This window comes from Symphalangus syndactylus, chromosome 22 (assembly GCF_028878055.3).
Source record: "Symphalangus syndactylus isolate Jambi chromosome 22, NHGRI_mSymSyn1-v2.1_pri, whole genome shotgun sequence".
Taxonomy (NCBI): domain Eukaryota; kingdom Metazoa; phylum Chordata; class Mammalia; order Primates; family Hylobatidae; genus Symphalangus; species Symphalangus syndactylus.
The window spans coordinates 15,629,480-15,644,825 of NC_072444.2; the positions used below are offsets into that span (position 1 = coordinate 15,629,480).

The 15,346-nt window shown below is 54.6% G+C and overlaps 1 protein-coding gene and 1 pseudogene across 2 annotated transcripts in view; one reads left to right on the top strand and one right to left on the bottom strand.

The window, feature by feature from the left end:
• HSPG2 (heparan sulfate proteoglycan 2) overlaps positions 1 to 15,346 on the top strand; it is a 116,267-nt gene that overhangs the window by 26,683 nt on the left and 74,238 nt on the right. For both annotated transcript variants that reach the window (XM_055261532.2, XM_055261533.2), the window contains exons 2-3: positions 14,164 to 14,299; positions 15,220 to 15,264. In XM_055261532.2, the coding sequence (XP_055117507.1) occupies positions 14,164 to 14,299; positions 15,220 to 15,264 (181 nt within the window). The remainder of the gene's footprint in view (positions 1 to 14,163; positions 14,300 to 15,219; positions 15,265 to 15,346) is intronic.
• Positions 2,007 to 2,504, bottom strand: LOC129472108 (large ribosomal subunit protein eL21-like; annotated as a pseudogene).

A 15,346-nucleotide genomic window follows, 5' to 3' on the forward strand; every position in this document is an offset into this window, starting at 1 on the left:
GCTTATATTCTGCTTCACAAGGTGGCTGGAGAGACACTACTCATCCTAACCATGGAAGCCTCTGGCGTGCTTTCACACGCTGGGATTCACATCCACATTTTGCAGATGAGAAAACTGGGACCCAGAGAAGATCGATGGCAGAGTTGGGCCAGGATCTAGCTTTTCTGAGGGTCTCAGGCAGTGCTGCTGGGCACAGGAGGCAGCCCTGTGGGCTTCCTGGAGGAGGCATTTTGCGCTGAATCTTACACGGCCTCAGGGCCTGGCAGGAGAGGTGGGGAACAGTACAGGATGCAGCCACCACAGTCTGGGCAGGAACAATTTCAGGAAGGTCTTACGGAGGGCAAGGCCTTTTGTTCCCCAGGGAGGAGGCCCAGTCAGAGCTTTAAATACCCCGTGCAGCTCAGAATAGCCCCCATTGTGTTGGTCTGCAGCTGGGGGACCCAGGGAGGAACCAACATGGCCATGGAGGATCCTGAGGGGGCTGATTCTGGCAGATTCTGGAGGTGGGGCGGGGAGGTCTTCAGGCACTTCCCTATATGGTGCGGTGGCATTTCTGTGGAAGGCTTTTCCAGTCTGGCTCAGGCAGGAAGGCCTGCTTTGTGGGAAGGGTGGAGCAGCAGCTCAAGTTCTGCGTGAGCAACGTGCAGCTGAGGGGGGAGCCTGGTGGGTGGGGGACTCCCAGGGACGGCTCTGTGCCTGACTGAAGGTGCCTCTTTGTGCATCAGAGGTATGTGTGCATTGGCCCACTGGGCCCTCCTGTAGGTAGGCCTAGCCCAGGCCCTTGCCAGGGCCTCTTGGCACCCTCTCCTGCTCTAGCTATTTTGGGCACTGGCTGTGTTCGGGTTTGGGGAGTGATGGGTAATCCTGCCTAGACCAAGGCTGCTGGGGTGAGGTTGGTAGGGTACTGCCTGGACTGCCATTCCAGCTCCCTGAATCTTTGATCACTGTAGACTCTGCCCCTGGCTTCAGCTTCAAAAGGTCATGGTCAGCAGACTCTGAAGGGGATGCCAGCCCCACTGATGATGCAGAGAAGGGTGCCAGACAAGCCTGTCCCTTGGGACATTCCCTGCTCTCAGTATCAGGGATAGTTGTGCTTTTTCTAAGCAACTGGTTTGTTTTTACATTATGAGACATGGAATCTAGGGACTGGTCAGGTTTCCTTCTTCCCATTGGCTGCTGGCAAGCTCAGGGCCACATGAGTTGTCCCTTTCCTAGATCTCTGGGATTCAGCATGTGCTGTCTGCTTGTTTCACTCCAGGCTCCATCTGCCTGCCCTGCCTGAGTTTTTCTTACGTATCTTTAGTTAATATTCTCTTGGCTGTTAAGTGTGCATCTTTGTAAGCTGTCTGCAGCCTTTTTGGAACAGGGCAAGAGGAGAGGTATAAATGAATGATGAGGATGATGGTGATGATGACCCTTTGCTGGGCAGGTCTCTGCAGCCTGACTCCTTCTGGCTTTGTCCTGACATTGTTTTTGTTTTTGTTTATTTGAGATGGAGTCTCACTCTGTCGCCCAGGCTGGACTGCAATGGCGCCATCTTGGCTCACTGCAACCTCCACCTCCCGGGTTCAAGCGATTCTCCTGCCTCAGCCTCCCAAGTAGCTGGGATTACAGGCATGTGCCACCATGCCCGGCTAATTTTTGTACTTTTTAGTAGAGACGGGGTTTCACCATGTTGGCCAGGCTGGTCTCGAACTCCTGACCACCAGTCTCGGCCTCCCAAAGTGCTGGGATTATAGGTGTGAGCCACCGCACCCGGCCTGTCCTGACTTTGTAATCCCCTCCTTTAGCCCTGTTCCCTTTGCGGGTGGGACACAGCCTAGAATTTTAGAATCCTGATGTTTTAGAGTGTCAGTGCTCTAAAATATCAAAGCCAGAGGAAGCTTTGGGATCATTTAAGTTGATGGCTTTCAAACTCATTAAGCAGTGAGACCCTTATTTTAATCAAAATAACAATAGTAATCTTAGCAAACACTTTTTTTTTTACAGCTCAGAGGCCTTTTTTCTTTTTTTTTACACCTGTTATGCCATGAATTCATAGGGAATAGGTTCCAGCAGCTCAGGCTCCTTCCCATTGGTTCTCACAAAGTGTGCTTCTCTGGGTGGAGCAGGCTGGCGCTTTAGTTGAACCCAGGTACCTTTCTCTTTGGCTTCTTTCTTTTTCTGATCATTTTCCTTCACGTGTCTCAGGAAGCTATCTCGGCTCTTACAGTGCTTAATGCGCTCAATCCGCACATTAGTTCTCTTGGCAAGAATCTTGCCCTTAACTTGTTTGTTTACAACAATGCCAGCAGCGTGCTGGGGAACATTGTAGACCCAGTTTTGCCATGGTAACACTGGTGGGGCATTCCTTTTTGAACAGTACCCATTCCCTTGATGTCTACAATATCACCTTTCGTATAGATTCGCATATACGTGGCCAAAGGAACAACTCCATGTTTTCTAAAAGGCCTGGAGAATATCTATCGGGTGCCTCTCCTCTTTCCCTTTGTGTTCGTCATTTTGGCGAATTACTGGAAGATGGAGGTTCCGGCCAAAAGGCAGCAAACACTTATAGAACATTCACCATGTGCTGTGTTATTTGTAGCATTTTACATTTGTATTTATATTTAACCCTCACAACAGCCATATGAGATAGATATTATTACTATGAGTGATCGTGCCCATTTTACAGATGAGGAAACGGAGGCACAGAGAGGAGAAATGACTTGCTCATGGCCTCACAGCTAACCAAGGGCTGAACCAGATATTTATGTAGAAGGTGAGAATATAAAAAGGAAAGAGGTGGATTTGTAGCCGGGCACAGTGGCTCATGCCTGTAATCCCAGCACTTTAGGAGGCCGAGGCAGGAGGATCGCTTGAGACCAGGAGTTCGAGACCAGCCTGGGCAACATAGCGAGACCTCATCTCTACAAAAAATAAATTAGCCAGATGTAGTGATGTACACCTATACTCCCAGCTACTTGGAAGGCTGAGACAGGAGGATATCTTGATCCTAGGAAGCCCTGAGGAGGCCCACTGCCCTCCAGCCTGGGCGACAGAGCAGAACCCTGTTAAAAAAAAAATTGGATGTGTTTTGATGAAAGTGAGTGTTTGGGAAGGGGCCCAAACTCTAACGGTGCCCCGCTTCCACCTCACTCCTGTCCGGAGTGGCCCTGAGGCTGCTGAGGATGGACTGGAGAGCTATGACCTAGGGCTGCTTTGTTATCGGACAGAGGGGAGTCTGAGGCCCAGAGAAGGGAAGGGACTCGCCCAAGTGAGCAGAGCTGGTTGGGAGCCCTGTTCTCAGTCGCTGCCCTGAAGAGCACCAGCACCCCCTCGCCTGCATGGTCCTGGGCCCTGGGAGTGAGCCCCTGCCCCGGTCTTTGCACTGAGCAGCTGAACGAAGCTCTCTTTCTCTCTGGGGCACAGGTACCTCCAGACTTTCTGGAGGGTCCCAGCGGACCAGGAATGACTGGGTGCTGGGCTACCTTCTCTTTCACCTCCAACAGGATTCACCCCCTGAGAGAGCAGATTGATGGCCAGGGAGGGAAGGGAGGGAAGACTCAGGCTGTGTCTGGATTTCTCAGGTGACAGGTGTCAATCACCCTGAGGAGAGAGAACACACCCCTCCTACTACCAGCTACCCTGCCGCCAGCCCGCTTTTCCTTCCATGGGGCCTTGCGGCTTTTCTCATCTTCAAGAGCCTCCTTTACAGAGCCCCTGGGTACTGGGGAGCATATCTTACATCTAAAATCTTACTTAAGGCTAACTTGAGGGAAAGGCGGGATGGTTGGGATGGTGTTCCCAAAGTGTGTTCTGTGGAACCCTAGTCTAGTGAGCCTTGCATAAATAAAGGGTTCCAAGTTAAGCAACTTGGGAAACACTAAATAGTTGTATGTGACCCCCCCAACCCCCCCGTCCCATCATTTTGCTTCAGTCATTTAGGACTTAGGGAGGCAGCTCAGCTTTGTGTAACCAGCCTTTCCCAGATGTGTTTGTCTCCCCCGCACCTATTCCCATCCCAGAGTTTCTGTGTCCAGGAAAGGACATTACCATGAAGAAAGCAGACACGGGGCGCTTCAGGACGAGGACCCCTTGCTCTGATTTCCAGCTCTGCTGTCCACAGGCCTATCTCAGCCATGGGCCTGGCCCTGCCTGCCCCTTCCTCCTCTTCTATACAGCAGATGAGGAAAGCCCGGCCTGGGGGCAGGGGGAGCTGACCTCCTTGGCCACAGCTGCCGGGCCGCCGTTCCAGCCTGTTTTTTCCTGTTGCCAATGCCCACGGGAGCAAGCGCTGAGTACAGTCACTGAGGCCTGGCTGTCTGGCTGTGTTGCGCAAGGCCCTGGAGCCAGAGCTCTGGCCCCTGCTCTGGGCAGCCTCTCGTCACCCCAGAGATGGGCTTCCCAGCAGGAAAGTCCCAGGCATCATCGGCGGGACCAGGTGGTATGGAGTTCCTTCCCGGTGTGGAGCCAGGGGTCTTAGGTTCAAGTCTTGGTTCTTCCAACCCTGTGACTATGGGCAAGTTAGCTCTCTGAGCCTCAGGCTTCTCACTTATAAACCCCATTAATTAATTAACTAATTAATTGTTTTTAGAGACAGGGTCTCACTCTTTTGTCCAGACTGGAGTACAGTGGTGCAATCATAGCTCACTGCAGCCTCAAACTCTTGGTTCAAGCAGTCCTCCTGCCTCAGCCTCCAAAGGAGCTGGGACCACAGGTGTGCACCACCACAACGGGCTGATTTTTAAATTTTTTGTAGAGACAGAGTCTCACTATGTTGTCCAGGCTGGTCTTGAACGCCTGGCCTCAAGTAATCCTCCTGCCTCAGCCTTCATTAATTAATTCAGCAATTTATTTTTTTAGATGGATTTTCACTCTTATTGCCCAGGCTGGAGTGCAATGGCATGATCTTGGCTCACTGCAACCTCTGCCTCCTGGATTCAAGTGATTCTTCTGCCTCAGCCTCCCAAGTAGCTGGGATTACAGGTGCCTGCCACCACACCTGGCTAAGTTTTGTATTTTTAGTGGAGATGGGGTTTCACCATGTTGGCCAGGCTGATCTCGAACTCCTGACCTCAGGTGATCCACCCGCCTTGGCCTCCCAAAGTGCTGGGATTATAGGCGTGAGCCACCGACCATGCGCAGCTGAAAGGTGACATTTGAGCAAAAACTGGAAGAAGAGGAGCGAGTGATGGAATATGTGGAGACAGTGTCCCAGGCAGGGGGCTTGGTGTGTTTGAGAACTATTGAGGGGATGCATGTGGCTGTTTTAGAAGGTAGGGAGTTGGGGGAGCGCAGTAGCAAAAGAGGTTGGAGCGTGGCATGTGTGTGTGTGGGTGGGTGGGTGTGTGTGTAGACAGATTACATAGAACCTGGTTGGCCATGATAAGGGCTTTTCCTCTCACCCGTTGGTGAGTCAGGAGTCGTGGGAAGGCCTAACCCGACAGGTTCAGGAAGCGGCCGTGGTTGTTAATGGTGTCTCATGGCAACGTAACTTTGTGGAACATTCCGCCCATCCTTCCATAGTCCTGGCACTGTGCAAGGGGCATCATTCATGAAATCTGTGGGCAGTGACCCAGGAGGGTATGGGCAGGCCCGACCAGGTTGGTGTGCCCTTGAAGCCCCACAGACATGCCAGGGCAGCAGGGCAGCTGGGAGCCGGAGAACCTGAGAACCAAGCCAGGCTGCGTGCAGGAGGCCGGCACGTGAACGCTGCAGGTGCTGCCGGAAGCCGCGGTGCCTGGCGGATAGTGTTCAACCCCCAGGGACCTTCTTGCTGGGCAGCCCAGTCTAGAAACTGTTCCCGCGTGGGCCACCCCCACCGCCTTGGCTACACCCGGCACATGGGTGAGGCAAGGGCATTTCCCGGTGGCTTCCTGGTTCCCTGTAAGTTGGCAGGCAGCTCATTCAGGCACCAGGGGAGACCTAATCTTGGGGTGTCTGTGGGGGACGGAGGAGAGTGGGGGACAGGGGAGACGTGGCCTCTGTGAGTAGCACCAGGTCAGCAGCACAAATGAGGGGCAGCACTTTTAAATGGAAAAGCCCACTCGTGCCGCCTTTGACTCCTCTGCCACTCACACGCGTGTCCCGCTGCACCAGGCTTCCTCCCACCCCGCGAGAACGTGCCCTGCCCTCTCCAGCCCCGGCCTCAGCGTGTGCCCTCCCCTCCACCTGGTCCGCACTCTTCCCCTTCTCCACTTTACTCAGGTGAAGTCATCTCTCAGGCCCAGCTGAGTTAGCATTTCTTCTGGAAATCTTCCCCAGCCTCCCAGCCACCTCCCTAAGTGAGGGGACCCTCCCCTGGGCTCTGCCGGCCCCTGTCCTTCCCCTTCAGCACTGTCTTTGCATGGTGTTGCCGGCACGTGGTTCCGTGGCCCGTGTCCCCCAGGAACATGGAGTTCTGTGTCCATTTCACATTTTGTCCCCTGGGCCCAGCACATAGTAGGTACCCAGTAAGTCAAGGTTGAAGTGACTTGAATTGAACCGAATGGGACAGATCTGATCGATTCTACTTTTTTACAGATGAGGAAGCTGAAGCCCCCCCAGCTAGAATATGGCCAGGGTGGCCCAGACTTGGGGGTGTCTGACAGCACAGCCTGCTCTGCCCCACCAGCTGGTGGTCAAGTGTTCTCGCCAGTCCCCTGCCTGGTCAGTGCCAGACTGGGTTGTGTGCCCACCCCTAGCTATGTCATAGGAGCCTCCAAGGCAGAGACCACATGGGGCCTGCCTGGAGAAGGGCCAGGCAGATTCAGAGACTGGGACTGTGCCTCTCAAAGAGGTCACCACCTCATTCCACGTGCCTCTCCCAGTAGCCCCAGGAAGGAGGCAAAGCAGGGACCTTTTTTTGCTTCCATTTTATTTATTTTTATTTTATTTATTTATTTTTTGAGATGGAGTTTTGCTCTTGTTGCCCAGGCTGGAGTGCAGTGGCACAATCTTGGCTCACTGCAGCCTCTGCCTCCTGGGTTCAAGCGATTCTCCTGCTTCAGCCTCCAGAGTAGCTGGGATTACAGGCGCACACCACCAAGCCTGATAATTTTTGTATTTTTAGTAGAGATGGGGTTTCACCATGTTGGCCAGGCTAGTCTCGAACTCCTGACCTCAGGTGATCTGCCTGCCTCTGCCTCCCAAAGTGCTGGGACTACAGGCGTGAGCCACCGTACCCAGCTCTTTGCTCCCATTTCATAGCGGAGAGAACTAAGTCTTGGAGGGATTGTTATGCAAGGACAGGGGGTGTCTTAGAATGGATTTCAGGGCTCCTGTGACCTAGTCCCCTCTTTCCCTTGGGATGAAGTGTTGTGGCCTCTGTTGTATTAATGGGAACTGAGGACTAGAGGTAATTCTGGCACTTTCAAGCTTTGTAATCTTGGGCAAGTCTCCTTCTGGAGTTAGCTTTCTTCTGTCAGGTGGGTTAATTTCCACCTCAGGGCTGTTGGGCAGGTTCATTCATTTGGTTTGTCTGTGAGTCCGCAGATTTATTGGTACCTGCTGTGTGTTTTCTGTTGTGGAGTTGCAGCAATGCTCAAAACAGATCAAAGTCACTGCCTTCCGCGTTTTGTTCACATGGACTGAGATGGTGGGTGTGGATGCCCAGTGCATACAGTAGGGACTCACTAAAGTTAGCTAAAAGGTAAAGGAGGCAGGGGCTTGTCCAAGGCAACATCGTGAGTGTGGGGCTGAGCTGGGACTAGAAACTCCAGATCCCAGCTTTCCGCCCTCTGGGCCTTGGCTGAAGGCCCCAACCTGCCCCAGCTCCCGAGAATCCCTGGATGGAATGCAGCTTTTCCAGGTTGCAGGCCTTGATATGAGCTTACAGAGGGCAGGGGCCAGAGGTCAGAAGCAGGGCCCTGCTGGCAGCTGTGCCTCTGAGCTAGCCAAATACAGAAGCATGAACCCAGCAGAGGGTTGTCCTAGTTTCAGACTCTGTTCCCGTTGCCTTTGCTGTGTGACCTGGGGCAGGTAACTGTACCTCTCTGAGCCTGGTTTCCTTATCTATCAAATGAGGGTGGCGCCGGTGTCTCCCTCGTGAGGTTGTGGTGGATCTGAGTGACGTAAGTCTTATGAAGACCTTAGCTCAGCCCCTGGCACAAAGAAGCCCTGGATGCGTGTTGGACCCTCTCCTTGTTTGGGGGGGTCCGTATTCCTCCTGGGTGACTGGCTGGCGAAGTTCCTGCCACCTTGGGGGCCCCCGTGTGAGAAGCTGGCAGGCCTCCCGAGTGGCACGGGTAGCACAGGCATGCCAGAGGAGGCTGTGGCCACCTCCCTTCCGGCCTGGCGCCCCTCTCAGACTGCCAGGGGATTAAAGGCCTTTTGGCCTTTGTATTGGGCTCTGCGCCCCTGGCAGTTTGTACAACAAAGTGCTGCCCCAACAGATTCCTTCCCCTGTGCTGTCTGTCGCCTGTGGACAGGGCACTGGGTGGCCTGGGGGTGGGGCAGGGCACCTTGATCCTGTATCTGGGGCCTGGGTTGCATCCAAATAGGGGAAACACTTGTTTTGGGGTTACCTAGGAGCCTGCATCCTGGCAGAGGGGGATGGGGACCTTGTCTGGGTTCATGTCCCTCCCCAGAGATTTGGGGACCATGGGTCACATTGTCTGCTGGTTCCTCGGCAGTGGGCAGGGGAAGGGGCACTGAGGCAGAGCCCGTGGTAACCGTGGGAGGGAGGCAAGTGGGCAGGCAGGAGCTCTTTTGTCCTCCCGCCCCCGCACTGTCTCTGGATTTTGATGGGGTGAGCTCACTCCATCCCCACATGCCTGGAGCCTGGCCCTGGGCAGCTGCAGCCGCCCTGGGGACCGTGCAGTGCTCAGACCTTCCTGCCTAGCTGCGGGGGCAGTCGGGGGCTCAGTCCCAGGCTTGGGCTACAAGGAGGGTGGGGTGGACTGGCTGCTGAAGGCATGTGAACAATGTGTCTGGAGAAGCCCGAAGCCCTGGGTTGGTCCCAGAGTCAGCCTCTGAGCAGGCAGACAACTTTGAGCCATGGGACCCAATTCTACTGCCCACCCCTTGCCAGGGTCCCGCCCACTCAGCCAGGCTCCTCCCTTCATCCCAGATCTGGAGGCCACCCCAGGCCTGAACCCACACCTCACACTCCCCATGCATCACCCCTCAACCACGCCTACCCCTCACCCCTACCCCGCACCCCCTGCATGGTACTAATCCTGATGCTTATTAAGCACTTACTGTATAAGTAAACGCCTCACTAAGTGCCTTACCTGCTTGATCCCATTTACCCAGCCGATCATCTCTGAGCCTCAGTTTCTTCGTCCAGAAAACGGAAATAATAATAACACGAGCCCACAGTTGCTTGACCGAAAGCCTTGCAGTCAGATGTGTTTTGGAATTCAGAATTTTTCAAGTTTGAGGAAGGTGACATAGAGCATGTGCCCAGCCGGGATGTGACATCCCCATTGGAGTCTGGGGGTCACACCCTGTGATCAAACAACAGTAATATTGCTACAGTGAAACACAGGACTCTTCCCTCTGAGTGGAGTGAACACACTCTGAATAGCTTCATGTCAGTTCAGTTCAGGGCTTGGCACCAAATGAGCTTGCTGTAAACTTTTTTTTTGACAGAGTCTCGCACTGTCGCCCAGGCTGGAGTACAGTGGTGCGATCTCGATTCACTGCAACCTCTGCCTCCCGGGTTCAAGCAATTCTCTTACCTCAGCCTCCTGAGTAGTTGGGACTATAGGCATGCACCACCACGCCGGGCTAATTTTTGTATTTTTAGTAGAGATGGGGTTTCGCCATGTTGGCTAGGCTGGTCTCGAACTCCTGGCCTCAAGTGATCTGTACCTGCTCTCCGTATCTGTACCTCTCTCGCCTTCTCTCCGTCCTGTGCCCCACTCCTGTGGTTTTCTCCTCCGTGCTGAGTCCTTTCCTAGCCAGCCTTGTCTGCCTCTTTATCCTCACCCAGGCCAGGAAAGGAGGATCCAGCCTGCGTTCATTGTCCCCAAGGACACAGCTTGGACCTGGAGTTCCATGTGACCCTCGTTCTCACCAGGAGGGCCCGGACATAGCCCGCCTCTGGGATTGGGTGCCTCCCAGAAGCCCTCGCCTACAGTCCCGCCAGTGTTCAAGGAATGCCTGCCCACTGGGGGTCGCCCTGCCTGCATCCTGGCCCCAAGCAATTGTTCTCAGCCTGTTAGAACAGTTCTCTGGCCTGGGCCCGGTTGAGTCAGCTGCCTGCACCCCCCCTCACCCCAACCAGGAACTGCAGGGTCTGGAAAATCCCCCTCTCTGCTTAGCTCCTTCCTCTCTGGCCGAGGTCTGCCCCCCTAGATCCCTCCTCTCCGGCTCCCCGTCCGGCTCCAACACATGCCTGAAGTGCTGGGTTCCTCTGGGAGGAAGCCGGGCTCCCTCACCGCCGGAGACCGGCTGGAGGGCAGGAAACCTGGGTTCTATTTCTGCCTCTGACCTTGGAGCCGTTAATGGCCCTCCTTGGGACCTGAGGCACATGCTGCATGGTCCCAGGCCACTGCCCGCTCAGGCATCCCATGGGGCCGTTCTGAGAGCTGGTCAGGTTGGGGACAGGGACCGGCCAACCCTGGGCTCCCTGGTATTGCTCTCTGCTTAGGGCTCATGGCCAGCCCAGAGGTCCAGCCCTGCCTCATTTCCTGGTGAGCAGAAGGCTTGGGGTGGGATGCCAGATCCTCACCTGTGGTCTGGGCAGACACATCTCCCAGGACTCACTGGGAAAGGGGAGCCTTCATACCTCCTCAGCCTCCTCCAAGGGTCACTGTCAACTCAGGTGGTACTAGGCTGAGGAAATGTATTGCAAAGTGGCATGCAGTGTGGCTGAGAGGCTTCGCAAGAGTGACTCCCAGTGATCTCATATCTGCCTCATTGCACACCCCTGGTCACAGAGGTGATATAGCACAGTGGTAGCTGCTTAGGTATTGAAGCCCGACCACCAGGGTTCAAATCTCAGCCCTGCCACATGCCAGTTTCCACAGGTAACCTGACTTTCTCCGCTCTCTTTGCCCCCCTTCTCAGTGGAGCCCCGTAAGACCTATAACCTGGTTTACCAGTGCCTGGTGCATAGTAAGTGCTCAATAAATGTTAGCTGTTATTATTCCTCAAGCAGATCCTGGACTTTCCCATTCTGGGTGCAAAGTCCTTCTATGGTCAAGCCTCAAGTTCCTTTTGGCTCTTTCTGGGAGCTTCTTTCCTGTCTGGTTCCATCTCCTCTCCCAGATGTGAAATACAGCTGCTGGAACCTTTTGATCTTCGGCTTTTTACAAATGAACTCTCTGCTCTTGCTGACTTATTCCTTGCTGTGGGTCCTGATCTGACACTGGATCCTCAGACCCTAGGGTGGGGGCTGCAAGCAAGAGAAGACTGGCAGATGGAGGGATCCGTGCTCTGGAGTTCTCTGGTGGAGTGTGGGGTACTTCTGTCCAAGTCCCGACGTGCTCTGGCCTCTCTTTCCCCTCTCCCTGCAGATGTGTGTTCCTGGCTTTCTTTCCATGTTGAATCTCACTTTGCTATTTCCTGTCTGGTCCCAAGGCCACCCCCGCCGCCACCCCCCGACCAGCTCCCTACTCTCTGGGAAAAGCTCTGGACCTTGCTCGTCATTCACCGCTAGGTTTTCCTTTCTAGATGGCAGTGCCTAGGAGATGCTGGGAGTCATGGTGCTCCAGGCATGCCCTCCATAACCTTGGTTGCAATGGGAGGGGGATTGGCATTGACAGAGCCCCCCACCAGGTTGAGGGGACCCCTCAAATCTCCTCTAACCAGAGTCAGTGCCCCTGCACCAGTCCCAGCCTCATACCCACGATGGGTCAGTCAGGCGTGCTCCAGCCAGTGGGAACACTGCCCTGTACCCCACCCAGGGGAGGAGGCAGAGTCCCTGGTAGGGGCTGGTCTTATGGTTCTTAACCAGCGGCTGTAGGAATCCCCTGGACATGCACAACTATGACCATGGAAGAACCTGACTCACTGTCTCTGAGAAGGAGCCCAGGAATCTGCATTTCTCACCAGCTCCTGGAAGTTCTAAAGCACACTCCTGACTGCACATCCCACGGGCACAGCCTAGACATCCACAGGCCAGCACTCAGGAGGACAGGGTTGGGCGCTTGTGCACAGGGAGAGGGCAGGGAGAGGAGAAGGAACAGGAGGCAACATTTGCCCGTGGATTGTTGGGAGGTAAGGGCTTTAGGCCAAAGCAGGAATAAGATGTGGACAATGCAGACCTTCCCCAAGGTCTGAGAGCACCACAAACACAAAGATGAACAAATGGCACCCAGGCACTCCCCCACCCAGGGAGCTCACAGCCTGGGACAGGAGATGCTTACAGATTGCACAGAGGTAGGTGGTGCCTCCCCAAAGCAAGTCATCTTCAAGGAGTGACTGGAATTCATAGGTGATGACGTTTTTGTCCATTCATTTATTCATTCATTCAAGTATTTATTGAGCACGGGGTGCAGAAAAGGTGGAGATGAATTCATCACAGCCCTTGCCTTCAAGGTGCTTCCGTTCCAACGGAGGTACAGACAATAACCTTGTGTGCCCAGGAGGGCCCAGAACCAGACTGGGCTTGAGGTCACTGTTGAACAGCAAGGAGTTGGGACAAAGAGAGTTTCTTTCTAGTCATCCTTATTTAGGCATAAATACACACAACAAAATATACCCATTTTCAGGGTACAGTCAGTAATGAGATATGTATGCCCAGTGAACCATCACCCCAGAAGTGTCTCTTGTGCCCCCTTCCTAGTCACCCCCAGCCTGCCCTTGGTCTCAAGCGACTACTGATCTTTCTGTCACTATGGATTAGACTTTCACCCCTAAGGGTTCATGTAAATGGAATCGTATAGTTTGTAGTCTTGTGTGTCTGGCTTCTTTCAGATCCACGCGTATCAATCAGTCGTTTGTTCCTCCTTATTCCTGAGTAGGTGGGGGAGGTGGTATTTAAGCTGATTTTGGAGGATGCATTGGAGTTCGCCTGAGAAACAAAGAGAGGAAGGGCATTCCAGCAGAGGGCCCGGCGTGAGAAAGGCCAGAGGCGCGAGGGACATGCACTGTGGGAGCAGTAGGGGTGGGGAGGGAAGGGGGCCTGGCTGGCTCGTTGTTTTTTTTCTCCTCCTTGGCCTTTGCCCTGGCTTGGACCTCACTACCTTGTCTAGCCCTTGTGGGTTTGATTTTCAAAAGCAAGACCATTTCCTTCTGGCTTAAGGCCAGGGCAGGGCCTGAGGCCCTCACGCCAGGCCATTACCAGTCTGTGCATACTTGTGCTTGTGGAATCTGGGGTCCAGCCATTGTGAATCTGCACACTTGTGGGCCACGGGGTTCCCTTGGGCTCCCCTGGGTTTGTTTTCCTCTAAGTTATGTGGTAAAACTGCTTTGGAATCATCCGGATCTTGTCTAGGGGGAAAGAGGCACTCATTGCCCCGACCCACACCTGAGAAGGCAGGTGTTATGGCCGCTGGGGCCCTTCTGCTCCAGCCCACATAGTTTGCAGGCCCCAAGGTGGAGCTTCTCCTGGGCTCGGCAGCAGCCTGAGGTCACGTGGAGTTGACACCACGCCTGTCCCCATTCAGCCCAGATGCTGAGCTCCGCCTCCGCGCTGCTGGGCCCAGGGATGAGCCTGTCAGTGTGGCTGCATGTGCCAAAGCTAATTCTCCAACACAGTGGAATGTGTTCCCTGCAGCCTGGAGACGGGCAGGCCAGAGTGAGGCAGGAAGAGGAGCCAAATGGCCTGGGAAGGAGCTGCCTGGGGAGGCAACAGCTTTGAGCAGCTCGCCCTCAACTTCTGCCTGTGTCCCCACCCATGCTGACCCTGGCCAGCCTTCCACCTGCCTGTGCCCCCCATCTGCGCTGGCCGAAGTCACCCCTTTACCTGTCCACATCCCCCCATCCACTCACTCATGTGGTGTCCCTTGCCTTCTCCAAAGGAAAAGGAGTCTTTACTTACCAAAGTGATTTACGTTTTATTGTCTACTTTATTTGAGGATTCATTCGGAATGTACAGGGTTGGGCTCTGAAGCCTCCAGGGGCTAATGGGACTTGGGGAAACTGAGTCAAAAGGATTCAGCCCCAGCCTGGCTCACTGAGCCATACTAAGTCGAATTTAACCACTAGAGGGCCTGAGGGTGGGATTCTGGGTCCCCCTGGAAGTGAGGGGAAGGACCGTGGGGCTCAGTGGGAGCTGGAGAGACTCAATCAGCTCTCGTTTACTTATAGGTGACCCACGGGCTGAGGGCATACGATGGCTTGTCTCTGCCTGAGGACACGGAGACCGTCACGGCAAGCCAGATGCGCTGGACACATTCGTACCTTTCTGATGATGAGGACATGCTGGCTGACAGCATCTCGGGAGGTGAGCCAAGGATGCGAGGCTGGGAGCAGAGGGGTGGGGGGTGAGACCGCGCTTCTTCCCACTGGTCCTTAAAGAGGCCCCATGAAGTTCCACAAGGTGGTGCCTCAAGAGATGGGCTGGGTGTGTCCTGAGCCCTGGGTCCCCATGACCCCAGCATCCTCCACTTACAACCTGTGTGGCCCTGGGCTGGTCATCACTCTGCAGCCTGGGACGGTCAGGACCCACTGGGCAGGTGGCTGGCAATGCAGCCTGCAGGACGATCACGCATCCGGTACCCCACCTCCTTGTTCTCACCTGGAGGCTAGTCTGATCCGCCCGTTCCCACCCCAGCCACTGCACAGATAATTTGAGTCCCTGGATTTTGGGGCCTCAGCCCACATCCTCTCTCTCTCTCTCTCTCTCACTTTTTTTGTTTTGTTTTGTTTTTTGTTTTTGAGATGGAGTCTCACTCTGTCGCCCAGGCTAGAGTGCAGTGGTGCAGTCTGAGCTCACTGCAACCTTTGCCTCCTGGGTTCAAGCAATTCTCCTTCATCAGCCTCCTGAGTAGCTGGGACTACAGGCGGGTGGCACCACACCCGGCTAATTTTTGTATTTTTAGTAGAGACAAGGTTTCACCATGTTGGCCAGGCGGGTCTTGAACTCCTGACCTCAAGTGATCCACCCACCGCGGCCTCCCAAAGTGCTGTGATTACAGGCTTGAGCCATCGAGCCCAGCTGGCCCACACCCTCTGTGATGGAGGCTTCCAAGCCGACTTTCACAGGCCAGCCCTCCCTGGGCATGGGGAAGGAGGGTGACCGACCATTCTGTGCTTTCTCAACCCTGCCCCACCGTATACTAGGTGCCCAGAACAGTGCCTGACGCCCAGTAGGTACTCAACAAATACTTGTTGTTGCTGATTACGTCTCTTTTTTGCTTATAGATGACCTGGGCAGTGGGGACCTGGGCAGCGGGGACTTCCAGATGGGTAAGTTGCTGCGGGCCTCCCGCAGGTCTCCCTCCTGTCCCTCAGGGAAGCCCCAGAACCAGTCTCCTGGGCTGAGGGCCTC